Raw genomic sequence first — 27,039 nt, forward strand, 5'->3', positions numbered from 1 at the left:
TAGTGTACAACTGAACAGCCGGGGCGAGGTGTTCACACGGCAGGAACCTCAGCGCCCACTTGTTTGTGAAGCTATCCCCAATTTCACCACTCCATGTGTATCTGGTGACTTTGCCAGATTACCGAGGTTGTTATTTTGTTTGAACGCTTTTGAGTAAACCGGTGACCTCTTACTTGTCCCGTTTTGTATAGCTCTATTTACAACACCAACACCAACACCACCACCACCACCACATTCGAGCTGTGCCGTTTCACGTTGGTGACATCCAACGTGGCACCTTTTCTCATCCCACTCATGATTGAGCTTTGAAAACAGGCAGCCATCTCATCGAGCAATCTTCTAACTCCGCATTACCTCCCTGCGTCACCATAAATAAACCTGCTTCCTGGTCCAGACAACCATGATCCGTCTCTCCCAGCTGCCGTGGGGTCTAGCGGCAGCCATTGTCACGGCGACATGGCTTCCCTCGCACCACGTTGCAGCTTCTCCCTCTGTAGACGTCGCACTCAAGGCCGCGTTTCCTTCGCCTCCGTATCTGGTAGAGCTCCTGTAAGTTCCCTGGCCCTCCTCCTTCACTCGCACCGGACCATTCTCACATCCGAATCCAGCGAAACCGCGGCTTCCGAAAATGCTACTGCCTACTTCCCACTGCTGGACCGCATTGCCAAGGGAGACTTTGCCCAGGCCAAGTCCGACAAAGAGCTCTATGAAAAGTTCCTCCAGGTTCTTCAAGAAGATGGGCATGTGAATGCTGAGGCGCTGTCGACCTTCAAGCTGGCTCTTTCGTTGCGGTCCGCTGCGCCCCGTGTCGAGGCTCATTATCAGTACTATACCACTGCTGTTGAGCCATATGTAGTGGCCGATGAGGACGGATGTGATCTGTGGTTCCTATTCAACGGGAAGCAATACTGCAAAGCCAGCCTCCAAGCTTCATCGGACCATGTCAACAGCAACTCCCGAGAGCGTACCTTGCCTTTTGACAGACAATTCGGTAGTGGCCATCAGGAAATCGTGCTCTATGCCGACATCACCTCCCCTGCCTTTGGGAAATATCACGAGGCCGCCATGGAACTTGCTCGGAAAGGAGAGGCTTCGTATCGGCTGCGTTACAAGAGAAGCCTTGGACAATCAGATGATGCGCTCGCGGTCAACGGTTATGGCGTTGAGCTTACGCTGAAAAGGACAGACTACATCGTCATTGATGACAGGGATACTGGTGGTGACAAGGCCACCGGAGATGACTCCCAAAAGACCATTAGATCGGATTCCGAGCTTGTCCTGGACGAAGATGAAGAGGTCGCAGACATCAAACCCCTTGAAAAGTCCGAGCTTTCGCCCCTTGCTGTCAAGGCGGCATCCTTCGTTATGCAGAACGAATCCCCGTTCGATACCCTGCTTAAACTTACCCAGGACTTCCCCAAGTACTCGACCAAGCTTGGAAAGCACAACGTGTCCAAGGAGTTTTTGGCCGAACATGAGTACAACAGGCAACTGCTGGTGCCACCAGGTGCCAACGTTCTGTGGATGAACGGTGTTCAGATGGTAGACAGACAGGTCCAGCCCTTTGGGCTTGTAGACATGCTTCGCCGGGAACGCAAACTCATTAACGGTGCCCTGGACTTGGGCCTGACTGGCCAGCAAGCCGTTTCCCTTTTGGGTCATGACGAGGTTGCCGCGGCAAAGGCCACCGAGGAAGAGCCTCGTAGGTTCGACTGGCGGGATGAGCCCGAGGGTGGTCAGGTCATTATCTGGCTGAACAACATTGAAAAGGACAAACGGTACGCCGAGTATTCTCCGTCGGTCTGGGCCTTGATTCAGCACTTTGGACAAGGATTGCCTCAAGTTCGCAAGAACCTTTTCAACCTTGTTGTTCCTGTAGACTTCTCCAGGGCCGAGGATGTCACGCTAGTCACCAGACAGCTCCTTGCTTTCATGAAGCGAGGCATTCCTGTCCGGTTTGGCCTTGTCCCCCTAACTCCCACAGGCGAGGCCGTAGAACAGGCAAAGGTCCTGTACCATCTTCTCAACACGTATGGGTTGGCTGCCATGTCTACCTACCTGGAAAAGTCTCTTGAAGCCTCCAGCACCGATAAGCCCAACGAGGATATCTTCAGTCTGGCCACCAAGGACCGTGAGATTCGACCAGACCATGAGGCGCTACCTTTCAAGCATATTTCTGCCTCCGAGGAGTTGGAAAAGCAGGTCCACCGCGCGAAGCACTGGTGTGAACGCCTCAGGGCTGATACCGACATTCCTCCTGCCTTCATAAACGGCTTCGCCATCCCACGTGAAGAAGACTGGCTACGGAATATGAACCATAAGCTTATGGTGGACCTCCAGATGTTGCAACAGGCGGTTTATTATAACAAGGTCAATGATCACACCAATGTCCCGGCCTTCTTCCTGGAGAACGCCATTGCCCGGCGCAATACCTTCATATACCCCGAAGATGCCAACGCCGTCAAGGTCCTGAATGTCAACAAGGTGTATAGCGAGCACCAACGTCTGTTCAGCAAAGTGCCTGTGGTTGAAGCGGATGACACTGCCCCCAAGGAAGACTGGGCAGTACTTACAGTTGTTACAGACCTCAATAGCGTTGAGGGCCAGAAACTCCTTTACTTTGCGCTGCGTTTCCGACAGGAACATCAAGGAGTTCGCCTCGATATCGTTCATAACCCCGCTGACCTGGCCAACTCGCCTTCTATCATGAACCAGCGCGTAAAGGCCAAGGAGAGCAGCCTGCTGGAGGTTACCCGCCTTGTTGACCTTGAGACTATCCTCGAGGAGGGTAAGCCTGAGGCGGATCCGGATTTTGATGCCGACCTTGCTAGCTTCCTCTCTGGCTTTAACTTGAAGTCTGGAGACAATATGCTCATCCTCAATGGCCGCATTGTTGGTCCTATTGCGTCGGCAAATGACTTCCTAAAGGAGGATTTTGCTGAGTTCCTCCGAACAGAACGTATGAACCGCATCCTTCCGGTTTACAAGGCAATCGAGGATCTCGGACTGACTGATAAGGTCTCTGGACCCCTGGCTGCTGCCAAGCTGACCTCGGTCACTGCTCTCTCGGGCATTTCAGATACTCCTCAGGGTATCTTTGACTCTGCCCCGCCCATCAGAACAACGGCTTATAACAGATTAAACACCACGTATACCTCCTTCCATGTCGGTAACCCCGAGACCGCCACGATCTTCTTTGTTGCGGTCATCAACCCTGCCAGTGAGATGGGCCAGAAGTGGGCTCCCATCCTCAAGGTCCTTTCCGAACTTGAGGGTGTTCATCTGCAAGTATTTGTCAATCCACAGACTGAACTATCGGAGCTCCCCGTCAAGAGGTTCTACCGTTACGTCCTGGAATCTGCTCCCAGCTTCGATGAAAGCGGCAAGGTAAAAGCCTTGTCGGCGACCTTCAACGGAGTGCCACCAGAGACTCTCCTCGTTGCCGGCATGGATGTCCCGCCTGCTTGGCTCGTCGCCTCCAAAGTCTCCGTCGACGATCTCGACAACCTTCGTCTCAAGGACATCAAAGCCAAGAGAAACACAGAGCACGTAGAAGCCATCTACGAACTGGAAAACATTCTGATCGAGGGTCACTCCCGGGAATTCCCGTCCGGCTCACCTCCGCGCGGCGTGCAGCTCGTCTTAGCAACCGAGAAACACCCCCACTTCGCCGACACCATCATCATGGCCAATCTCGGCTACTTCCAATTCAAGGCCAACCCAGGCATGTACAGCATCCACCTCATGGAGGGCCGTAGCTCCGACATCTTCACGCTCGACAGCGTCGGCGCCCAAGGCTGGTCCCCCGTCCCCGGCGACGAAACCACCGAGGTCGCCTTGCTGTCTTTCCAGGGCGCCACGCTCTACCCCCGCCTGACCCGCAAGCCAGGCATGGAGCGCGAAGACGTTCTTCAGGACGAGACCACACCCCAAGACGAATCGCTCGTCTCCAAGGGTCTCAAATTCGCCGAGGGCCTCTTTGGAAGCAAGAAGCCCACCGAAAAGTCCGTATCCGAGACCGAACACGCAGAAATCAACATCTTCTCCGTCGCCTCCGGCCATCTGTACGAGCGCATGCTCTCCATCATGATCCTTTCCGTCATGGAGCACACAGACCACTCGGTAAAATTCTGGTTCATCGAGCAGTTTCTCTCCCCCTCATTCAAATCCTTCCTCCCCCACCTGGCCGCCGAATACGGGTTCAAATACGAGATGGTCGCCTACAAATGGCCGCACTGGCTACGGCACCAATCGGAAAAGCAGCGCGAAATCTGGGGCTACAAGATTTTGTTTTTGGACGTCCTCTTCCCCTTGAGCTTGGACAAGGTCATTTTCGTGGACGCGGACCAGGTCGTCCGTACGGACATGTACGACCTCGTCAGCCTCGACCTGGAGGGGGCGCCCTACGGGTTCACGCCCATGTGCGACTCGCGAACCGAAATGGAAGGCTTCCGCTTCTGGAAGACGGGTTACTGGGCCAACTACCTGCGGGGCCAGCCGTACCACATCTCGGCGCTGTACGTGGTTGATCTGCGCCGCTTCAGGGAGCTGGCCGCTGGCGATCGGTTGAGGCAGCAGTATCATACGCTGAGCGCGGACCCGAATAGTCTGGCGAATCTGGACCAGGATCTGCCGAATCATATGCAGTTCCAGATCCCGATCAAGAGTCTGCCGCAGGAGTGGTTGTGGTGCGAGACGTGGTGTTCTGATGAGACGCTGACGAAGGCGAGGACGATTGATTTGTGTAATAATCCAATGACGAAGGAGCCCAAGTTGGAGAGGGCGAGGAGGCAGGTGCCTGAGTGGACGGTTTATGACGAGGAGGTTGCGGCGTTGGCTAAGAGGGTCAGGGAGCAGGAAGAAAAGAAGGCTGGGGAAGTTTTGGAGGGGAAGAAGGTTGAGGAGCAAGTGATTGTGGAGGAGAAACATGAGGAGAAGGAGCATGTCATTGATGAGTTGTAGATCTGCAAAGCGAGGTGTCATGGCATGGGTGGGTGTTAGTTAGTCCTGTTAATGTAGCGTGCGCCTATAGTAAGTACATTTGATAGATGATATATAACCTACTTCTCAGGTCCTTCTTACAACCAGCTGAAGGTCATGAACATCAAATACTGCGCTATATAGACAGTAAACCGCCACTGGAGTCTTCACTAACCCCAGCAGCTGATCGAAGGATGAATGCTACTGATAGTTTACGTAGTGTGATGATTGTTACGATGTCTAGCGATATGTGTATTTGTAAATCGTCCCATAACATAACAGACCCGAAACACCAAAACACCGTACGCTACATGATACTTGTTTCTCAGCTGAATCTCACCATCCGACGACACCCAAAACTCCATCAGGCTGCGTTGATTGCACGCACCCTCTTACCCAGCATCCCCACCCTCCTCGAAAAGAGAGAGAAAGAAAAAAGAAGAAGAAAGGACAAACCACCCACTCAATGAGAAATATACTGAAACACAGCACTAACATCCCTCTCCCCAACCTCCTGCCTCAACAAATGATCATGAATGCTCTTCATCCCTCCACTACCACCATTCGGGTCGCCGCCCTTTCCACTCTTACCCGCCGCGTCCTCGCCCTCCCAATGGTTAACAAAGTGATTCCAAGTACTAGTATCGCCATACAACATGGCCTGCGCCTTCATATACTGCCTCCCATCCGGTTTACACCGCTTACACTTGAACGTGTCATGGGTATCGCTCTTGGTCCCGGGTCTATAAGTGAACAGCTCGCGCAGCGAGTCCAGAGAAAAGTGTCTCTCCACATCCTCGGCGCTGTCGACGACGCACGACGACAGGGATTGCTTGTGGCTCTGCCGCTGGAAGATCTTTTCTTCAATGGTACCCGTGGCGATGAAGCGATAGACAAAACAGTCCTTCTTCTGGCCATCACGCCACACACGCGCCAGCGCCTGCTGATCCGCTGCTGGATTCCAGTCCGGGTCGAAGAGGACGAGCCGGTTGGCACCAATCAGGTTGAGGCCGCACCCACCGGCTTTGGAAGAGAGCAAAAAGACAAACTCGTCGCCTTCCGGGTCGTTGAACTTGTCGACAAGTTTTTGGCGTTTGTTGACGTTCATGGTACCGTCTAGTCGGAGACAACCGTATTGCCGGTTGCGGCAGAGACGCTCAAAGAGGTCAAGCGTTTGGGTGTAGTTGCTGATGAGCACAATCTTGTCATTGGTGTCGGCGCGGATGCGGGCGAGCATGCGGTCGAGCACTTGCATCTTTCCGGAGTACCATGGCTTGACGTCGCGGTCACGGCCACGCGCTTCCTTTGGTACGTAGTCTTCTGGCCAGTACTGCTCACAGCCAGGCAGATCGGCCGATAGGTCGAGCAGGTCTGGGTGGTTGCAGAGCTTCTTGAGGATGTTGATGGCCTTGAGAGGTTGAGAGCCCTTGCCGCGCAGGAGAGCTTGGATGTCGGGGGAGGCGACAAAGTAGTTATACAAGTCAAGCTGGAAGGGAGCGAGGTTGCAGAAGACAACGTGCTCGTACTTCACGGGGAGGTACTTGGAAAGAATGTCGTTGGTACGACGAATGATGAACTTGTTGACGATGGCAAGGAGTTCAACCAGGCACTCGTCACCACGCTTCCGCTCAGCTTCCGAGGCGTCAGCATCGCGGCCGCGTAGAATCGGAATCTCGAAGCGTTTGCGGAACTCGAGACGAGTACCGAGGAGATCCGGGTTGGCGAAGCTGATCAGAGCAAAGTACTCTGACAGGTCGTTCTGAATGGGTGTACCCGACAAGATGACCCTCCTCGAAACATTCAGGCTGTTCAAGGCACTGAACGTCTGACTGTCTCCGTTCTTCAGGCGGTGGCCCTCGTCGCAAAGCATCAACCCAATGGGAGTCCCCTTAAGCTCGTCCACATTAAGCCTTAGCGTCTCGTACGAGACAATAATCACCGGTCTCGTCACGGACCGTCCACTGGCAATCGCCCACTGCCGCAGCTGCCTCGTCAACTCCTCCTTCGAGGCCTTTCCATCAATGGCAAAGGGCGTGATAGCGTCCGCGCCCAACCATTTGACCAACTCATTCGCCCAATTCCTGACCAAACTTGATGGACACGCCACAATCGCCTTTTGGATCGTTGACTTTCCAGCATCCGGCGACTGCTTCAACAGCGTCCACAGTAGCGTGATGCACTGCAACGTCTTTCCCAAGCCCATCTCGTCTGCCATGATGCAACCATTCGCCTTCTCATCAATCATGCCCGTCACGCACCGGTACATGAACCGGACACCCTCGATCTGATGCGGCCGCAGCACCTTGGCCAGCCTGGGATCAATGACCACTGGGACACGAGGGTGCTCACCCTCGACTTTCTTCTTGATGCCCAGAATCTCCGCCAGACTCTTGTGCACCAGCGGCGCATCAACCTTGACCTCTGGTTCTTCCTTCTTTTCTTCAATGGCCTCTGGCGCCGTATCCTTGGGCTTATCATCCACTGTCGGATCATACAGCACAATAGCAAACTCGTCGCACGGGTCATGCAGCGGCTTAGCCACAAAGACGGCGCCCTGTCTCAGGCCGAGCGTGGGTGGGGGGCGGTTTGGGTTGTACGCGGTCGTGTTCTTGTTGATGAGCGGCACGGAGAACGCCTTGCGGAATACCTGCGACTTGTCTTTGACCGCGAACACGGGGAACTTGTTGGCGTCGCGGTTGGCGAGGGCGAGCCGGTCGGCGTTGGTGTAGGGCTTGTCGGCGCCATCCTCGTCGTCTTCGCCACCAGCACCTTTATAATCGATCTTTCTGCGCTTTCGTGCCGGCCGGTCGACGGCTACGGTGCGCGTCGCGGAGCCGGGGCATTTGAACGGCTTGGTGAGTTTGTCGAGGGATTGAGGTGTGGGGAACTTGCTGCGTTGAGTGAGAGCGAGACTGTTGGTGCTGTTGTCCTTGGAGGCGGCCTTGGGTGTTGAGACCATGGATGCTGACCTATCGAGATCCAGAGTGTTACTTAGTAGCCGGATGTTGAGAGTGGTGATGTTGGTGATCAATGGTAATAGGAATACATGGGGAGGTTACGGTGTCTGCTTACATCTTCGCTGTAAGGAACGGGCTTTGTTACAACGGCCTCGGTAGCTCCCTAGGAACAACGCTAGACCTGTTTCTCTATTTGGGAGTTTTTTTATTTCACGCCCGTCACTCAAAAGAACAACAACCGAAAAATCCGGAAGGCAAATGAGGGGGGAAGAAAAAAAAAACCACCGCAAAAAGACTGAGAAGCGGGCTCCAGGCAGGAAGATGGCGATTGGCGCCTGCTTACCTTAACAATGTTGACTAAACACAGACTGGACGCGAAGATCGGAAGGGTGGGGGGCGAATCGCGCCTTCCTCACACGGTATCACATGATCTTGGCTAGCTTTCCCTGTTAAGTAGTTACGTAGGTGACTACGCAGTACTATGCACAGTGTGTGGCCAATCCTAACCCTTGATTGTTCGTCTCCACTTTTGCATCATCCACAGTTTCGTCTGATTGGTCACTGTTTGTCACACCTAACAATGCCGTCGTCGTCGTTCTATGTTGAGGGCATTCGCAAATGCTCCTCAGTGAGACCTATGGTCCAGACCGACAAGTGCCAGGAAGGTATTAAATATGTATTCTCAAGTCGTAAGCACCCCAGAAAGTAACGATAGACAGAATTTGTCGTGCATGCATGCTCGCTTGCTCTATGCCATGGTATAACGTAAAGGAAGTGTGTGTGTGTGTGTGTTTGTGGTGTTTAGCGATAAAAGATCCCCGTCCCCATAAAGTCACGCTTGTCATCTTCGCCAAAATCTACCTTGAACGCCTTTGGCCCCTCTTTCTCTTTCTTTCCCAAGCTCTTCACGACATACCATATCATCCATCCATTATGTTGTCCCTTAGCCCTTGACCTCCCTTTCCAGCGACGCATCCATGACCTCACCAGGTGAAGGTTCGCCTTCTCCATCACTGTCAACCACATCCTCACCCCTTGCCGCGCGTCTCGCGTTCTCCCTTTCACGGTAAATCTCCGACCTCCTGATATCTGCCTCGCGCAGGCTGTCTACATACGTCCTGTACTTCACAATCTCGTTGAGGAGATGCTGGCTCTTCTTCTCCCAGTTGGTCATCGCCTTGGCCGCGTTCACTGATCGAGGCGAGAATGCCAGAAGCATAGGACTCCTGAGCGAATTATGCTTTTGGAAATCTTCTTCAAGACTCCTGACGTAGGCGATGAGATGCCCAAACTGTTCACGCTCCGAAAGGGTGCTGGGCCGGAGGGACTGCGAGGGCGGTGTCCACTCGGCAATGTGAATCTTATCGCCTGGTAGCTTCGAGGACGATGATGCGTGGTTGGGACGGGGGAGTGCGCCGGGGCCGCTGAATGTGACACCGAGGGCGCCGCTGCTGGCCGAGCTTCCCGGCCGACCAAAGTCGAAAGAAGAGCTTCTAACACTGCGTCGACTATGGAGCGAGGCACGGCTGCCAGAGATCGTGCTGGAAACCGCCATCGCTGCCATTGCCGATGCCGCGTTTGCTGCGCTGCCAGGGCGTGAATGGCCCTTGTAGTTGCTGCTGACGCTGTTGCTAGCAGGACGCCCGGTAGTTCCACCGCCGCCGCCGCCGCCGCCACCTGTGTTGTTCAGGTCGCCATTACTTTGGATGCCAGACACCCGGGTCGAGTTGATGACCGCATCACTCCAGCCGTATTCGATATTGGAGACACCGCCTATCATGGGATGGGTGCTTGACCGCGCGCTCCAATAGTTGGCTGTAGTCACAAATTCCCTGCAAATCTCGGCCGTTCCGACCTGGAACAAATGGAGCGCCCCATTAGGTAACGACAAACACCAGACGTGCGGACGGGCTCGCGAATAGCCTGGTGGCGGCATAATCGTCGCCAGTGTCTGGCGCAGCGAAAACGTGCCCACTTTTACCGCATTGTCTTGCCAGTTGCCACCACCAACAACTCCTCCCTTTGGTGCGTTACTGCGCATTCCCCTTTTCCTGCTCGTTGATTTGTTTGGAGAGAAGGAGAACAAGCTTAGCTGTCCCTTTTGGATGACTGCAAAAACCTCGTTCCATGTACGTTCCTTGGACCGTTTGTCGACGGTTTCCATGTGGTGTTTGTGCGTAACAATACCCTCCTTGACCCATGGAGGACCGGCTAATTCCAGGGACTCGTCTTCCAGCAGCTCCCCGGCGTTGAAATCCTCCGTCTTGCTGATCGCGAGATCAAGTGTGTTGTCTTCGCGTATGATGGCCTGACTAAGCGCATTTGCAAACCCAATCGATTGTTGATAGTCGCCACGGAAGGAGGAACCAAAAGAGTCCATGGACATGGTCGTGTGGGTCCTACCCAGCGACGCTTTGCTCCAGGTCGCCGAGGATTCGGTGGGGCTCCAAAGTGAGTTCCCGTCGTCAAAGCTAGTCCGGCTCGAATTAAAGCTAGTTCCAAAGCCTCTTGGCCTCGACCGACTCTTTGAGTTCCATCTGGATGAATTCGCCTTGGGCCCTTCGGGAATCCTACCCCGAGTGGAAGCCATACCCTCCGATGGCGCTTTACTCAGTACACTAGGGCTCCGCTTGAGCACACCCATAACCGATAAGCTGCCTTGGGCGGTTGTTGAGAGACCCGTCGTATTGGTGGCACCGCCAAATAACGGTAGGCTTTCGTCGCGGATGGATGAGTAGATGTCTTTGAGGACTGCTTCGACCTGCGATTCCCATCCCTTCAAGGGCCCATCAAAGGGCGCTCTTACGAGAGGTCCGCAACTGTCAGCGGTAGACGAATCTGTTATTGTACCAAAGCCGGACGTCGGCCGTGCTGGCGGCTTGAAAGAATGTCTGAAACTGTGTTTGTTGTCTTCACTAGAGTTGCGACGGTTGCCCTCAACGCCAAGACTGGCACCTTTGCCAGGTAGAATACTGGGACGTTCAAATGCTTCTGGATTCGAATCCTCGAGTGCCTGTCGGATCGTGGTCATGGTGTTCTTGATGAACTGGCTCTTGGTCATCTTGTGTTCAATATCAGCCATATGCAAGTCCGTATTGAGGAGCATGATGGAGTAGCAAATGGTGTGAATGATGTCTGTAACGTAGATTGTCAGCGCAAGAAACACTTCAACTGCATTTCAAGCAGGACTTACCCATTGATTTGAACCCATGGTTGGGATTGCATTCACACCATCGGTTGGAGAAAGCGACCAGAATCCGATCAACCTGCTGGGTTTCCGCCCTCAAAAGGAGGCGGTTGCAAAGCTGTCGCAAACTAGCACAAACACTCATGTTCTCAAACTCATAGTTTTCCATGTACGCCCGGAGCGTGCGTTGCCGGACAGGACCCTCCTCACCCATCCATGCGGCCGCCTTGTCTCTGGCAATGAAGTCCTCATTACCTTCGTAAATTTTGAGCGCCTTCTGCCGGTCATCGTCGGTGGGGTCGCCGACCACGAATTGTTCGGGCTCGTCGAGTTCTGATTTGCTGGCCGGCTTGATTGATTCGGCAGACTTCAAGCCACCTGCGCCCGAGCCCAGCGAATTAGGCTCGGTATTATCTACCCGTAAACTAGGCAAGCTGGGTTTCTTGCTCGCTTTGGAGGACATCTTGGAGTTCTGACGAGCAGGAGCCTTCAAGTCCTCCTTTGACTTGCCAAGGCTAGGGTAGCTCTTCGACTTGGACACCGTCGGCGAAGAGGATCGTCTCTTCTTTTCCTTTGTTTGACCCGGCCTCAGGCTTAGTTTACGGGACTCGGTGCGAGAAACTGTCTTCGATTCGGGACTGTATTCGCTCTCGCTATCATCGCGCAAGAATGATCTCGGGGGTGAAGTCATGGTTCGATCGAGCGCTGGCCTGCCTGGCATTTCTATTCGAGGCTGTCTGGCCTCAACCGAGTCGCTAGAAGAGTTAGGGTCGATGGCGCGTATCACGGCTTTTGGACTCGGTTCGTAGTCGGGAGAGAATCCTCTTTGATAACTATCCTTGTTCCGTCTGATCTCGGGAGAATCCTCCAAAGATCTGTATGGCGCGCCCGAGTCAGAAGCCTCTATCGACGATAGAGGGGCGTCGGCAAATGATTCAATAATAGGGCTATCCTGCAAGAACGGATCCATAGCCCGCCTTGAGTTGCCACCCATGGGACTCGGCTCCGGCCTAGCCATCAGGGTGTCTCGGTTGCCCAGAGTCATTCTGGCTGGCGACTTGTTCGGTAAATGAGGGATCGGCGGTAGTTCCAGTTCCGTGATGGACTGCTTCCGCCTCTTGAAAAAGGACGAAGTCTTCTTTTGCAGCGTATGTGTGACGGTCTGGGGTGGCTCGCGAACAGGTGGGAGGGTTGGCGACTTGAGCGAATTCACCTTACTGCTCGAGCCGTCGTTGGCTGTCGATGATAGGTATGGGAACGTGGGCGGGGTTTGAGAGTTGGCCTTGGACGAGCCAAACAATTTGCGGAAAAAGCCAGATTTCTCCTTTGGTTGTTGGATGGCTTGGTGTATGGCGTTTATCGGGTTCTCAAGCATTGTGTCCTTGGTCTTCTCATAGCCGACATGGGGAGCAGGCGCTGCGTCCACGTCAAAGGGAGGAATGGTCACCGGAGGAACCGAGGGAACATCGCGCTGGGCATTGTATTTCACTTCGGACTGGCGCACCGTCGATGCGCTCTTTGAAGATCTCATGCTGCGTGGGCGATCAATACCCGGGGCTTTGGGCGTCAATTTGGAGTTGCTCTTTGTGTCTAGGGGCGCAAGAACGGGCAATGACGGGACGGTAGTCAGCCTTCGTGGGCCGGCGGGGACGTGAGGGGTAGGCGCGGCATCGTAGTCGTGCTCGTGGCCGTTGTCAAAAAGGGATTTTGAAAACTCAATGTGCCACGGAGGCTGTTGTTGACTGGTGGAGGGCCTTGCGTCGCCGCAATCAAAGCTGGATGATCTGCCAATACCTCGGGCCCAGCGCTGGCTGCCAAGGACCTGCGCATAGCCTGGGTCTATGCTGTTAGTGCTGCTGCCTTTGCTGCCCTTGCCGCCTCTCGAATGTATCGCCCGTGGCGTGCCACCCAGCTCGCGCATGCTGTTGATGCGACCCAGGCCTGATTGGTAGCCCGAACTGCTGTTACTCCGGCGCCTGCGCGACGACCTATCCTCTGCCTCATAATCCGAGCTGTAAGTGTACGCATGTCCACGACCTGCCCTCGAGTTGAACGACATTGTGCGACCGGTGTCGTTTCCGTACGAGTAAATGTTGGAATCGTCAAAGGCGTTCCGTGACCCGCCGAACGAGGTGCCCATCTGCTCCAATGACAGCTTGTCGAGTCCCAGGAGCATGTTTGTGACCAGGGAATCGCGGGTAAACTGGCGGGGCGAGAGCGAGAGGTCGTGCGAGTCGCGATGGGGCGGGCGCGTCGATTCGGGGGAGGGTTCGGAGGGGTGTTCGGAGGGATCGGACTCCTTCGACATGTTCGTGTCGACGGGTCTGAGGCTTTGAAGAAAGGACTCGATATCGGCGGCGTTCCGCACAGGGTCCCTCAGCGAGCGGGCACCAGAGGGAGACCTTCCACTTTTGCGCTTGGGGGGCGTGGACGGGTGGAGGAAGGGGTGCTGCGCGGGCGTGGTTTGCAGAAAGTCGTCGCTGCTGTGCCTCCTGTGATGGCTCGTGTGATGGCCGAGATGGGAAGGGGGAGTCGGAGTATCTCTGGTGTTGATCCTCAAGTCTAACCTTGGGTCAGGGTGCTGGTGGTGGTTCCGCCTCGCATTCGCACTTCGGCGCGCCGTATCTGGAGAATGCATTGTGGTGTACAGTAGCCGGAGCCACTCTGGTCTAGTTGGAGGCAAGCAGGACCCAAGACACACCTTTACTCAGAAGGTAAAAAAAAGTAAAGAGACCGGGATGGATTAGGTTGGGATAAGCAGTGACAGGCTACCGAGGCCATCCACACTGGAGCGAAACTGGAGAGACTGGAACGCGCCCAAGCCAATCCCCGTTGCGCGCAATCAAACGGGCTGATTATTGGCGCGGTGCAAGGGGCATCCACGGACGACGATCGAGGAACGACACAGGAACCCGCTGCGCAGAATCCAATGTGGATGGATCGGATGTAGAGGTAGGTACCGGGCAGTGTAGTGGGCGTGTAAAGAGTAGGTACAGCACGGCAGATATGCGAGTGTGTACCGACACTAGGTACGTCTAGGTGAGTGCCCGCCCTGTAACTAGTAAGGTAATATGTGTATGTAATCTGTGTTGGTGTGGCAGCACGGGAGGAACTGCCCGGCTGGGATGGATGAAAGGAATGTGTGACTTTGACTTGTTCCCCAAGGGACTGCGGCTCACAGCGACAATCGGTGGGGTGCCGGCGCGTGGAGGGTGTGTGTGGTTAGGTCAAGTCGGTTCGTCGCAGTGTTGCTGAGTATACCTCCTATCTACATGTAGTTGGAGTACCCGGGCGACTTGCCTAAAGTTACGCTCCTCCTCCGGTTCGTTCGTTGTGTGTCAATTCCTGACAAACTGTGGTCGGACGGAATTGAAATTAAACTTGGATTGGAAAGGTCACGTCAGGCTGATCCTCTAATCCATGACACCTTAGCACGGCGCTGAAAGTGGGGTATCGCTGGCATGGAAACTTCAGATTCACTTCCCCGGACTCGGAACTGGAGTCTCCTTGGAAAGTGGAAGCCTTCAGTTGTGCCTCCCATAAAAGCTGCGCTGACGGGGAGAGCGAGAGACCGACAGGAGATAATTGCCGGGCCACCAAAGATGGTGAATTGAGCCAGCCGCACTCGAGCTCCGACTTGACGGAGGTGAAGTAAGGTACCTAAGGTAAGTATGAAACAAGAGAAAAAAAAAACTTGGTCTCAAGGGGAATGGACTGCAGTGCCTGACCGGGACGGGGCGTTCGAACTCAGATCCTGTGCGGGAGTGCGGGGATTCGCTCCGCACGGTCAAGGTACCACTCATTCAGGTACCAGCCCAGAACCACGGGCAACGAACCAGGGACTTTCCTGGGCCTTTGAGTCCATTCCGCGCGCCTCCCTGGCACAAATGCTTCCATGATGAAAGCTTTCCTCGGACCAACACATAGTAACGGAAATAAGTCTGTCTCCAACCAATCTCCGCCGCGAGTCTTTTGTTCTAGTTTACAACTGCTTCAAAGCCTGGACTCACCTAACTCAAGTCTTGACAGGAAATCTGGAGAAGACCAGATGGAACGAAGCAGTGACATGCCCCCTCGTCCCCTCGATGCAGAGGCCCCCTTTTTTCGGATATGTACTAAATGCAAGTCACAATGCCGGCATGGCCTCTTGGACGCTCGTTGGCTCACACAAACTGCGCTTTCCCCTTTTGTACTGCCAAATGAAACTTTAGTGCCCACTAGGTAGAGGTACCCATCAGATTGATGCCGTCCGTGCACATGACCAAAGGGCCAGTGAGTGTTGTCGAATCCATCAGACTGATTCCATGGTATTTTCCTTCACGGCAGTTATCTGACTTTCAAGTGAGCGTCTCTCCAAGAACCTCCTCTCCTCAGCCTCCATCGATCCGGACCCTGAATGCTTTTTTGTCTCCGTCATAACTTCAACTCCCCTTGCCCGATCTTCCTGATCCAAGCATGTATCTGAAACAGGCATGGACTTGAAGAGAGAGGATCGATATCAACCGCGTTCCTGGTTTGGGTTCCGCCAAGCCCCAAGCGTCGCAACCTGGGGGCCCACCGAAATTTACCACCGCGCTCGGACGAGTCGAGTTTTTGAGCCCTGTCTCTACCCCTGGAACTATTTACTACTGCGTACACTAAGGGGTCTTCTCAGGGGTTGCAATATCCGATAGACCCTTTTGGAAAGTCTGCCTCTTTCTCTCTTTTTCCTATATCCGTTTGTTACTAGGTTTCCGAGCTGTCAGATACAAAGTCCAACAAGGCAATTGCCTTTTTGACGGGACAGGGTAGACAGAGAAAAACAGCTTTTGTACAACCATCTGGAGGGCAATGAAAATAGCATGTCATGGCAATCTCCTGATGTGGTTCAAACTTCAGCTACCTTTAGCTAGGCAGACCTAAACAACAAAGCGCTGGAGAAAAGAAAAACACGGGACCGACCACTATACCGAGCGAGTCCACTGATGTGCCCTTGCTGTTGTGGGTGACCTCCACCTTTAACGCTCGACACGAAGCAAAATCATCCACCATGCACACACCTGGCACCATCAGGAGGACGCTGGACAGCCACGTTTTCACTCTGTCTAGGATCATCAGATCGTCGCCATATTTAGCCCCAGCCCGATATCTATCTCCAGGCGACTAAACGACTCGCCGACCGAAATGCCTAGCATGCAATTTTCTATCGAAGCCACTTGACACATTCCGTCCACTTACCAAGTCAAGACTGATCAGCCTATGCATATCACATGCCGTTCAGGCCTATATGATGGCGGGCGATGAGAAATGAGCCCCGCAGTTCAACAGCATTCGTCTCTTGTGGTTCGTCAGTGCACGTTCCCTTTGTGGACTTTTTGTTTCTTTTTTCTCTGTTTTCTCCGTCGCTGCAATATCTCGACGACATTTCGAACTCCCAATTAATCCTGTGCACTTCAGTCCTTTGTGGCTCTGAGGTCCCACATGGACCCAAGTTCTTGAGGCTTAACCTGAACATCTGAATCTCATTGGGCCAAGGGTTGGTGGTCTGCCTGGGAAAAGGAGGTCTTGGTAATGCTTGGGGTTATTACCTGCTGCCCCGGGGGACTGTAAATCCGATTCGTCTTGTGTCCTGTCTTTTTCCTTTGACTTTTCAACGCCGCTGAAGGGTAGGGACATTCAAAACTACTGTCTTGAATGTTTACAAATGTTGCAGCATGCTGGCATATATGTGTGTACCTGTAGTATTCATTAGGCCAGTTCCCCAAAGGAACGATCCGGGTCTTTGCGGTGGTTTATCATTGGTACCTAGCCAATGAACTATACGCCTGCCGCCAGCATCAATGCAGATGCGGAAATCCCGTATGAATGATCCACAACATCCTGTAGCTTGAATCTCTCAGTATCACTACTACCTCTAAGCGGCACATAGACTTGGGAAGGAATGCATCAAATAACAACCACGGGTCGCTTTGGCGGAGTGGTTAACGCAGTAGCTGTCACTTTACAAGCAAGCTTGGGCGATTCCATTGAATTCATTCAGTCGCAACGTATAGAGATCTGTCTTGTTATCCACAACATCGTCTACACTGTCCTGAAGCATCCGGCCCTGTACATACAACCACAACCTGCAAGCTATGTATGCCCGTTGGGGAGGGGAGGGAGGTCAGGTGCCCTTCGTTGGGTTTATACCTAGTTTTAGTTGTTGACCCTCTAATTCAACCATAATAATAACTATCTATCTACTTTGGCGAAGTGGTTAGCGCGCAGCCCTGCTATACGCAAGAAAGCATGCATACCTAGACTGTGTTCGTCCTGCACCTTGAAGCTCTTGTGGAAGATACCACCACAAAATTAAGGTCAGACCCGTTTTGGTTGGTATATAGACTAGGTCTTTAGAACATTGTTTCAACAACAACGACTAGTCACTTTGGCGGAGTGGTTAACGCGCAGCCCTGCTATTACGTAATATGCGAGGCTGTGACTTAGGTCGCGCAGGTTCGAATCCTGCAGGTGACGTCATCTTTTTTAGTTTTTTTTTGATGTTCGTGATGTCCAAATGATTCCTTTTTGTTGCTTTTGATGTTTTCCTTTTTATATCGGTTGAATGGGATGTTGAAAAGGTGATGATACGCTTGTTGTGAAGTGTGGTGGTGGTTTTGCACTTGGTATGCAGAAAAGGTACAAGTGCATGTCACTTCGTTCCTTCCACAAGGCAACGTTATGTTTTTGCGTGGCAGGAACAGAACACCCAAACAGAGGCCTTGGTTCCTTCCCTCTGTACATTTCTATGATATCGAAGTCCGTGACTCCCTTTCGACAAATGACGAGCCTCGTTCCTTCCAGCTGTGGCAGTCGTCATCCAACCGTCTGTTTTTTTTTCTCTGCCAGGCGGAGGGGCATTCCCTTTTTCTTCCGTCTTGAAAACATCCACGACACTTAATCTTCTTTCTCTTTTTACAATCATCCTCGCCATGTCATTGAGCTCTTCGTTCATCGCAGATGCACACACAGGCCTGGTCACGGTTGGAAATCCCAAGATCTATAATCGCTGAATATCTGCACTTCACAAACATTTATGAATGAATCAGAACTCCATGCCTCGACCGGCATTCACTGCCCAGCATCCCATCGTTATTGAAGCTGATGATGCTAAAGAAAAGCTCACGGCTTTACTGCGCTGGTAGAGTGATCAACATCTTCCACACGCCTCATATGCCTGCCCCCAACAGAGCATGGAAATCCCAGGTTTCATACATGCTTAGCGTCTTCAAGCCAGTCAGTGGCTCCTATCGCGGTTCAGCGTTGAACATGGTTTGAGACGAACACCAACGAAATACAGCTGAGAATGAGTCTCGTTTTCCATCAGATACCAAATTGGCGAAAAGATCTCCCTGGTTGAATAACTGGACGCGGCATTGTAAACAATCCCGAACGTGCATCCCTGCTACAGCCTCAAACGGCAGTGCCTCTATTCGAGACAACACTGCTCATTCCTCGTCATCCTCATTCTCCTCTGACCCCCCCTCCTTTGGCTCCACCTCATCAAGATCCCACTCCTGCTCTTCCAGCCAAAAGTCTTCATCCTCTTCTCCACCCCCAAGTGGAAGTTGGGTCTCCGTCATGCTCTCCGTCTTCATTTTCTTGTTCTTCTCGAGCCTCGTTCTCCTCTCCATTAACCCATCGAGCCGTTCAACTATTCTCTTCTCAGCTTCCTCAAAGATCTCCTGAAAAAGCTTCCCTGCTTGCTCATTGATAAGCATCTTGACGAACGGGACGGTGATTTCGGTTCTTTTGAGCATGTTTTCGAGATCGTCTTCTAGATGGGGAGCATTGGGTACGCGTGCATGCCCGTTGCTGCTCGAGCTGGTAACTCGGAGAATCTCATCGTGAGCGACGCTATCGCTCAAGACTTCGACAAGCTGCTTGAAGCAGCCGCCTTCTCCTCTCTCGACGTGACGTTCGCATGTTACCGGGAAGAAGCCATGTTCTTTGCCACCCGAACTTGGGTTGCGAAAGCGACCAGAAAAGTTGCGTTTTATGCCCCTATTCTCAGCCACCGGAGCAGCACCCGCAGAAGCAGCAGCAGGACCCACATCAGCACCAGAGTCAGCAGAACCGGCAGTAGCAGTAGCAGGAGCAGCAACAGAAACATCAACATCAGCAGCTTGTGCTGCCGCCGCGCGCTCACACGTTTCTTGATAAAGGTACGCAACCAGCTCCAAGCCTGTCCACAACCGGTCAGGCGGCATGGCCGGCTGGTGAACGTGAGCGGCATGAGTTTGCGTTCGGGGGTGGAAGTAGCCATCGTAGACGTCAGTAGGTTCGGGAGTCTCGTCCTCCTCGGATGGAGAGTATAAGGAAGAGTCGTTGTTGATACTCCCACCATTCCCGCTAAACCACACCCTCCTCCTCTTCCGAGTCTCCATGCCGTCTGCCAAAACACCAGCACGATTTCCCTTCGCTCCAAACTTCATCAACAGCTTGACAGCAGCCACAGGACAGGTATTCCAGGTCCATACGATAGGGCTAATTGGACCTGGGTCTGCACACATGTGGTCTAGGCGATGGTCAAGAGCTTCACCGGTACAACGACTGGTCTTGGGATTAAAGGCCGCCCAGAGCACGGATTCCAGAACGGGCGTGAGGCTGGGAATTAGATCCTTGTTGCCGTGCCAGAGAAGTTGCTCGGCAAAGGTCAAGTCGTGGGCGAGAAGGGCTTTCTCGAGGGCGGAGGTGAGGAGGGGACGGATGAGCCGGAGGGAGGGGAGGTACTCATCGCGGAAGGAGATGATGGTTTTGGTGGGAGATGGTGCTCTTGTGCGAACTGGGAGAACGGTTTGGTTGATGATGCTGGCTTTGTCAGTGTCATTTTGTGGGTCGTTGACCATTTTGGGAACGACCTCCCTGGCAGGAACCTCGCCGGTGATGGCCTTTTTGTTCGGCGTCACCTCTTTCTTTTTGGGAGTCACGGTGAGACGCGTGATCAGATGCCGATAGCGGTTCAGAAATGGCTTGATGACTCTTATGTTGTGGGTTCGGAGGCCATATTTCAGGGTGATAAGGCGGCCGTAGCGAAGATCCCGGTCGAACAGCGTGTGGTACAGCTCACCGCGGAGTTCTTGGCACGTGGCTGACAAGTTGACGATATCTCTGCGGTTGGGGAGAAAGTCGCAGATGCACATGAGGAGTTCGACGGGTAGTCGAGGTGCAATGATGGGGCTGCTGGACGTAATACTGTTTTCGGCGCTGTCATCGACGCTGTTGTCGATGGGACGGCTGAGGGCAGGAGTGTTGTCGGCGCTGTTGTTGATGGCGTAGCTGGGCACAGAAGTGCCATCGCTGCTACTCACGAACATAGTTTCAGAGAGCGACATGATGGTATAACCGATTATCGGACGATAGGTCAAAGAAGCGAGCGACAAAATTGCCCGAGGGCACCGGAAGAGGTAATGTTTGAGGTGAAGCAATAGAGTCGTATCAAGTCTTTGGATGGCTGCGTCTTTGATCAAGAGAACAAGACGGAAGAAGCCTGGATATGGTAAGGTCTGTTGTCTTGTAAAAGGTAGGTATAGGACGTGTGGGAGACAGCTGGTGGCAGAGGTGATTGACAGCTGATATATGAACCTTGAGGTTTAAACGAACCTGACACTTGACGATTTTCGATACTTTCAGGTCCTGGTGAATGGCAGTTCTGGTGAAGAGCTTTTCGATCTGATCTCGGTGGTAGGTCTCGAGAGGAGACAAAAAGTAGAATGCTGGCATGGAGAACCCTAGAAATGTCACATATGTTTGAAGTGAAGGGCACTGCCGCAACGGTAATCGACTCCGAAGCGGAGGTGAGATGTCCGGTATATGTCCTCCTGCACTCTCCTGCGGTCTGCGAGATCAAGGTTCTGCGGCGCCAAGTTACATATGTGCAAGTGAAGTGGCTGACCTTGATCCTTCACTTCGCTACTGAACCTGAGGAAGCATGTTTCGCAGAACCTGAACGGCCGATGACCTTAGGTAAACTCAGCGAAGCGGGATTGCCTGGTGTCCACAACCATAACTATAGGGCGCTGTAGCTGTTTTATACCATCGTGGTTGCTTGTGTCAAACGGTTCAATCTGAGATGGACGGCTGTTCCGTACGAGATGGACTTTCAGTTGCAGAAGTTCTGTATGGTATCATAAACTTGTCAGTTTCTTCGTTTCCTCGAATATCAGGCGCTTAGGTACCTTCCAAGGCGATAAAGCTGCTCAGCCGACTAATATGTTCGTTTGGAATAAGTCCATCAGCAACATCGCCGAATAGTAGTGAACGAAACGCCGCTGTTCTCACGATGGTGTCGATGTCAAGGCTGCTGTGACGTCGTGTCACCCAACAGGAAAGGGGACAGAACGTACAGATATCGGATATATATACTTGAGCCGCACAGCCTTGGGATTGGTCGAGTTTGTTCCGAGGATGCGTGTGGTACCCGCTATCGCCATGAGACAGACACCCACGCGATATTGGATTGTACAGTACAAGTCACTCGTCGCGGTAGTGAGTGACTGGTTGGATACCTCAAGCGCGCGTGTGGCTGGCTCATGGGTGCCTACCTACTATTCTAGTAGATTGGTAGGTATTGATGGACTCGTCGGGCAGTCTTGATTGCTTCCCCAATCCTCCCACCATGTCTAGGTATCTAGGATAGTTACACCCATCTCAGCAAGCGATGACTTGACAAAGTTGAAAGAGGTAAAACAAAAAGAAAATGTCATGCTATACATACGGTACCTGTGTCCATTACACAATTGGGTAGGTAGTTATTCATGCCCCAAAAAATGGTAACCCGAAGCCATCCATCCATCCATCCATCCGATCCGATCCAAAGTAAAAACCCAGAAACTTTATTTTTACAAAAGTAGACCAACTCACCCTAACCGCCACCAAAAACGCCTAACCAATCCGTCCGTCATGCTCCTTCCAGTGTTCAAAATGCAATACAATCCAGATCTGTGTAGCCCGGTTTGCTTGTATCACGGACTTTCCTCCTTGATAACAGTCAATCTGCCGCTGCCCAGCCTGCGTTGTGGCGCCCGTGTAACCCGATAATTGCCCAGTCTCGCTGTCAAAAACCTATTCTGTTGTTGTGGCTCGCTCTTTATGTTATTTGCTCTTTGTGCTCTTCCTGGTCCGCTGCGCTTATTAACTTTGCTGCGTCTCCGGGGTCTCGAGGCCCCGCGTCCCGCCCGCCTGTTGGCACTCATCTTTTCAACTTTGTCCTTTTCCATCATGGTTCTCAGAATGTCTCTTCCCAAGTCCCTTGCCTTGTCGTCAGTCATGTCGAGTCCGTATAAGGTTAGGAATTTCCACTCCGTTTTCCAGTTTCTCTGGAGAAATTGCTTCTCCTCCTGAGTATATCGCCCGTCGCCCGGGTGTTGCTTTCGCCTCATCTCAGAACCATGACCGACATTGGTTTGGGCAACGACACCAAAGTCCGGATCGTCCTCATCCTCATTGCCGGTGTCGAGCGTCGCGCTGCTGGCATCATCTTCGCTGTCTTTCTCCACATCTCTATCCGCGAGCAAGTTTTGCATCTCCCGCTTTAAACTCCATTTGTCCAGTTCGTCAGCGGCCCATTGCGCAAAGATGCTGAAGGGTAAACTCTCGGGCCACGCTTTGAGAACCGACTCCCGCGTTATCGGCCCGATCGGCGGCCCGCTCAGTTTCAGCGTGAACAATACGTGGTCTGGATCAAAGTAGGCAACCATTTTTCCCGTGTGGTCTTTGATGCAGCCTTTCATCAGTTCCTTTTGCTGCGTCTGCTGCCCCGTGTGGTGGTGGCCTTCTACCTCTTCACCGTCCATGACTGAGTAGCTCCGACTTTCGCCCCGGGCTGGAAAGATGTACACGGAGCACGACTGTCCATCGATGTTTGGGATCTTGGCGAGGATATTGCAGGTCGCTTCGGGCACGTGTAGGACTGTTTTGAGAGGGAGGATGCTTTGATTTCGCCGGCCGGTGCGCGCTGGGTGGCGTTTGACGTTGAGGTTGACGGTACCGATGCCGCGGACGGCGAGGTCTTGACCGCTGATACAGACGGTAGATTTGAAGGGTGTGTAGGTGGTGAACCATTCGCGGTCTTTGGCTACACTGTTGGGCGAGAAGAGAAGAGGTCAGTCGCGTGCGGTGAGATTGGGTCAGAGATGACAATTTGCGAATGGGATCAGAGAGGACTGAGGTCCAGGAGGGCCAATGGCACATACCTTACGTTGGACATGGTCGACCACACCCAGTCCGGACAGAGCATAGGTATGGAGGGGTGTGTACGTGCGCCGAGGTTCGTAGGGCCTTCATCTTTTTGGGCGCGTCGGTTTCTGATTTTCTTTTGTCTCTGGTTTCGAGGTTTCCTTGAACTTTGCTTCCGGACGGCGAAGTTCGGCATACCCGCGGCAGTCATAGGGGAGCCAGTGTGGTGGAATGAGACTGGCTCGCCCGTAGGTTTTGATATATCGTGGCCCATGGTGTGCGCGGGGCGATCTGGGATGGATTTCGAAAACCGGGTGGAATGTATCGTCTGATAGCAGGAGATCTATGACATCAGGTCGGTGAAAAATGTTATGGTGAAGACAGAGAAGAGAATTGGCTCCGTAGTCCAGGAGCTGTAGAGAGAGGAACAGGAAGCTGTTGGGTCTTTGATGCAAATATCAACAAAAGCTTCATCATTCCGTTTCTAAGGTAACAATGAAAAGCATGTGTTTCCTTACTGTTTGCGCCTAGCGCCATTCACAGCGGGGTCTTACTTAGCGTTGGTTAGTGGAAAGACCCTTGTGGGGTAGGTACCTGCAAACGCACCCACGCTGTCTTAGGTCTAGACTACTGTGTAGACTGGAGGTACAGTAACTGAATATTTCCCCTTTAGGGGAGCACGGCCCGGGCCGGGCCTCAGCCTCTTGTCATCCGTTACCTACTTCCTCAACCAAGACCTCTCCTAGACCATTGCGCTGAATCTTGATAGGAGAAACTTCAATCCTCAACCCATCATTCGTCACTTCAAACCCCAAATCGTATCATCTCCCAGGCTCTGGTCATCACCTAGGTGGGAGTTGAAAGAAGCTGCAACATGTTGCAGAGAAAGCTTCAAAAGACGAGATGGCCGGACCAGGGCACAATTTACTTGGAGACTGAGCTGACTTGCCCAGATCACAGCATGATGACGAAACCGACGGAAGTCTTATCAAAGAGGCATCATGTATACAACAGATTACAATGAGCCATGACAAGCATAGTGACAAAAAGTCGACCAAAAACTTGACTCTATATGCTATGCTTCGCTATGTACAGATAGAGCAACAATGGCTCCCAATGCAAGGTCGATCAATAATAAAATATCTACCAGAGAAAAGAAGAGAACCCCCCCATCACTGATCAACAGCTCTCACCCGTCCTTCAACAAAAAACACCATCGCCCACCACATCTTTCAAACAAGCGAGGCAACTCAACCTCTCTCACTCTCTTCTCCGCCTTTTAGCCACTTAGTGCTTACGAGCGGCGCGCTTGCAGCCCTTCTTGGGAGTAGAGCTCGCCTTGCCCACAGCAGCAGCGCTGGTGGCGCTCACAGCAGGGACCGTCGCACTAGGGGCAGAGGCAGCGGGAGCACTGGGGGCGGCGGAGGACGGAGCAGGAGCAGGAGCAGCCGGGGCCGAGGCACCATCGCAAGTGGCAACAGCGGGACCGGGGTTGGTGTAGCTGGTAGGAGCAGGGTAGTAGAGGTTGAACAAGAGGCCGGGGTCGGTAGCCTTGTACGCGCCGGGGAAGGAAACCAGCTTGCCGCTGGTGTTGATGGTGCCGGTGCCGCCCGTCACGTTGAGCTGCGCGCACGCAATGTACAGCTGCGCACCACCGACGGAGCCAGCGCTGTGCAGACCGATGTGCTCCACACGGAGGAGGTACTCGCCGGACTCAAGGCAGGAGGGGAGTTTGACGGAGACCTCGGTGGCGCCTGTGGGAGAAGGAAGGGGTTCCGGTTAGCATCATTGATACATATGTAGGTCAGGGGCCTTTCGGGATGGGATGAGGGGAGGGAGGGATGGGAAAATGTCAAGACATACCAGCACTGGGCCACGTGAGCTGGCCGGTTCCCAGTCCCATGGGTCCATCCTGGTAAATCTTGAACCAAACGGCGCCCTTGCCGTCAAAAGTGGCAGCCGTCTTGCCCTCGGGGACCTTGGCCATGTAAAAGTGCAAGGGACCGGGATGGCCGATGTTGTCGCCGACGACAAACGTGTAGTTGGATCCGGCCGCGACGGACAAAGTCTTGGGGGCGCCCTTGCCGGGGTTGAGCTCGTAGCAGGTCATGGATTCCGAGGTGACGTCGGCAACGGGGCCGCGGTTGTAGTGGTTCTCGGTCATGCGGATGTGTTCATATTCTCCGGAGACGGCGCCAGTGGAGTAGCCCTTGGGGAAAGTGTCTGGCAGGAGGTGTTAGTAAAGAAAAGGTTGACAACCTGGATACCAAGTTCCAGTTGGTAGGTAAAAGATAACTCACAGTGAGCCTGGGCTCCGGCCGCAGCCAGGAAAGCGAGAGCGCTGCTGAACTTCATGGTGATGGTGGATAGTAAAGACTGTGGTGGAACGAAGGTAAAGATTGTGTGAACGAGAGTAGAAGAAGGAACGACTGATGCTGATGATAGGAATAGCACCACGAAGAAGAGCGGGAAGATGTGATTTTATAATCTTTAGACATTGTCTACTTCTTTCACCTCTCGCACCATTAACCATCCCCCTAAAGACCCGTACTCGTTAAGACCGCTTACAGATTACGGGTCCTGCAATCTCAGAGTCGAAGACTCCCCTCGACTCCCGATGGTGTTTATCCATGAAATGTTACCTTAGCCTTCCATCCGGCGGCATAAAGTCCATGTCTGTTCGCGAGATCGTACCCGACGTTTTGTTTTCATCGTAGCAGAGGCATGGGGCGTGTCGATAATCCTTGGGGGATGGGTGGGGGGACATGGTCCGATCGGTGTTCTCCTCTGCCTGGAGGGAAATTCAAGGGTAGCGGTCCGGACCATGGCCATGGAAGCGAAGCCTGTTCGACAGGGGTAAGGTAACACTCGGCGGAAGCATGTGAGAAGCACCAGCGAACTTCCATGAAAGGGGGTGAACGTTCATGGCGCTTGAAAATGGTATGTAAGTCGGCAATTGATATTCTTCACACATCTCTAGGAACTTTCAACATCGTCGTCAGGAGAAGCCATGACCGGAAAGGTGGCATCGCAAGACACCCGTAGACCTTGCCTTGCGAGGTGTTGCAATACCGAGCCGGGATCGTTGAATATGTGCGATGTGGTTCACTACAGCTAGCTTTGTTGCCAGAAGCTAGGGAAGAGGAAGCATTCAACCGAGATTGTAGTTGTCGATGCGGCTCGATGTTCCGAGCGGTGGTGTTGTCGAGATCCGAGCTAGGCGCCTCCCTAACCAGGGATACAGTATCATCAACCCCCTAAAACTGCAAACCCCCAAATTGCAAATACTACCCCAAAGTGCGCCCCCTCTTTTGGTGCACTTGGGCGCTCTTTGGTGGCTAGAATGTACTTTGTGGTCTGTGCACCAGATCCCCTAATTCCAAACACCCACAAAGTGCAAACAAATGTAGTACCTAGAGGTATCCATCGAAGAGGATGAAACATGTTTGGTAGCGTAGTATTTGGAACGCGGGTAAGCATTTGTGAAACGAAACCTCGGAACACTCGACTCCATCATGTCCATTTCGGGAATCGTTCGTCCCCTGATCCCCTCCGTTGCCCTTGACTCTTGGCAGGAACAAGCCTATCGTACGGGGATGCCGTTATGCGGATCGGATGGACGCGGGCGGTAAAAAGAAAAGAATGCAGAAGCCGACCACGTTGGAATCCATGTGCCGAACTAGGAAAGATGAAAATGTATCTTTGCGAATGACTGATGAG

The 27,039-nt window shown here is 53.1% G+C and overlaps 6 protein-coding genes and 1 non-coding gene across 7 annotated transcripts; 2 read left to right on the forward strand and 5 right to left on the reverse strand.

Annotated features, from left to right (window-relative positions):
- Window positions 1-16: 16 nt before the first annotated feature.
- NCU02349 (UDP-glucose:glycoprotein glucosyltransferase) lies at window positions 17-5,099 on the forward strand. The gene is made up of 2 exons (XM_954378.2): window positions 17-549; window positions 609-5,099. The coding sequence occupies exons 1-2, from the start codon at window positions 401-403 to the stop codon at window positions 4,960-4,962; spliced, it is 4,503 nt and encodes a 1,500-aa protein (XP_959471.1). The 5' UTR covers window positions 17-400; the 3' UTR covers window positions 4,963-5,099.
- On the reverse strand, window positions 4,993-8,295 carry mus-25 (mutagen sensitive-25). Its single transcript, XM_954377.2, has 2 exons — window positions 8,053-8,295; window positions 4,993-7,949 (listed from the first exon to the last, which is right to left on the reverse strand). Coding segments are annotated over exons 1-2 (2,508 nt in total). The 5' UTR covers window positions 8,055-8,295; the 3' UTR covers window positions 4,993-5,443.
- Window positions 8,296-8,592: 297 nt separating this feature from the next.
- On the reverse strand, window positions 8,593-14,330 carry NCU02347 (Sec7 domain-containing protein). Its single transcript, XM_954376.3, has 2 exons — window positions 11,131-14,330; window positions 8,593-11,072 (listed from the first exon to the last, which is right to left on the reverse strand). The coding sequence occupies exons 1-2, from the start codon at window positions 13,760-13,762 to the stop codon at window positions 8,881-8,883; spliced, it is 4,824 nt and encodes a 1,607-aa protein (XP_959469.1). The 5' UTR covers window positions 13,763-14,330; the 3' UTR covers window positions 8,593-8,880.
- A 3,194-nt stretch (window positions 14,331-17,524) lies between these two features.
- NCU15305 lies at window positions 17,525-17,619 on the forward strand. Its single transcript has one exon. It is a non-coding gene; the product is annotated as a tRNA-Ser (tRNA).
- A 971-nt stretch (window positions 17,620-18,590) lies between these two features.
- Window positions 18,591-20,477, reverse strand: NCU02346 (hypothetical protein; the record flags this gene model as incomplete). The annotated part of the gene is made up of 1 exon (XM_954375.1): window positions 18,591-20,477. One exon carries the CDS (start codon window positions 20,475-20,477, stop codon window positions 18,591-18,593), a length of 1,887 nt encoding a protein of 628 aa, XP_959468.1.
- A 1,245-nt stretch (window positions 20,478-21,722) lies between these two features.
- NCU02345 (hypothetical protein) lies at window positions 21,723-23,781 on the reverse strand. Its single transcript, XM_954374.2, has 2 exons — window positions 23,337-23,781; window positions 21,723-23,223 (listed from the first exon to the last, which is right to left on the reverse strand). The coding sequence occupies exons 1-2, from the start codon at window positions 23,591-23,593 to the stop codon at window positions 22,107-22,109; spliced, it is 1,374 nt and encodes a 457-aa protein (XP_959467.2). The 5' UTR covers window positions 23,594-23,781; the 3' UTR covers window positions 21,723-22,106.
- Window positions 23,782-24,373: 592 nt separating this feature from the next.
- Window positions 24,374-26,229, reverse strand: NCU02344 (fungal cellulose binding domain-containing protein). Its single transcript, XM_954373.2, has 3 exons — window positions 25,620-26,229; window positions 25,183-25,542; window positions 24,374-25,073 (listed from the first exon to the last, which is right to left on the reverse strand). Exons 1-3 carry the CDS (start codon window positions 25,672-25,674, stop codon window positions 24,607-24,609), a joined length of 882 nt encoding a protein of 293 aa, XP_959466.1. The 5' UTR covers window positions 25,675-26,229; the 3' UTR covers window positions 24,374-24,606.
- Between the last annotated feature and the right edge of the window lie 810 nt (window positions 26,230-27,039).

The sequence above is a fragment of the Neurospora crassa genome, linkage group VII, assembly GCF_000182925.2.
Source record: "Neurospora crassa OR74A linkage group VII, whole genome shotgun sequence".
NCBI lineage: Eukaryota > Fungi > Ascomycota > Sordariomycetes > Sordariales > Sordariaceae > Neurospora > Neurospora crassa.

Excerpts from the sequence above, each read along its gene's own strand:
- NCU02349 (XM_954378.2), top strand. The coding sequence starts at position 401 with ATGATCCGTCTCTCCCAGCTGCCGTGGGGTCTAGCGGCAGCCATTGTC. Across the intron at positions 550-608 it reads CCGTATCTGGTAGAGCTCCT|CGAAACCGCGGCTTCCGAAA; the intron begins GTAAGTTCCCTG and ends ATCCGAATCCAG.
- NCU02347 (XM_954376.3), bottom strand. The coding sequence starts at position 13,762 with ATGCATTCTCCAGATACGGCGCGCCGAAGTGCGAATGCGAGGCGGAAC. Across the intron at positions 11,073-11,130 it reads CCATGGGTTCAAATCAATGG|ACATCATTCACACCATTTGC; the intron begins GTAAGTCCTGCT and ends TCTACGTTACAG.
- NCU02345 (XM_954374.2), bottom strand. The coding sequence starts at position 23,593 with ATGGGCCACGATATATCAAAACCTACGGGCGAGCCAGTCTCATTCCAC. Across the intron at positions 23,224-23,336 it reads TCGACCATGTCCAACGTAAG|TGTAGCCAAAGACCGCGAAT; the intron begins GTATGTGCCATT and ends CTCGCCCAACAG.
- NCU02344 (XM_954373.2), bottom strand. The coding sequence starts at position 25,674 with ATGAAGTTCAGCAGCGCTCTCGCTTTCCTGGCTGCGGCCGGAGCCCAG. Across the intron at positions 25,543-25,619 it reads GGCCGGAGCCCAGGCTCACT|ACACTTTCCCCAAGGGCTAC; the intron begins GTGAGTTATCTT and ends ACCTCCTGCCAG. Across the intron at positions 25,074-25,182 it reads GCTCACGTGGCCCAGTGCTG|GCGCCACCGAGGTCTCCGTC; the intron begins GTATGTCTTGAC and ends CTTCTCCCACAG.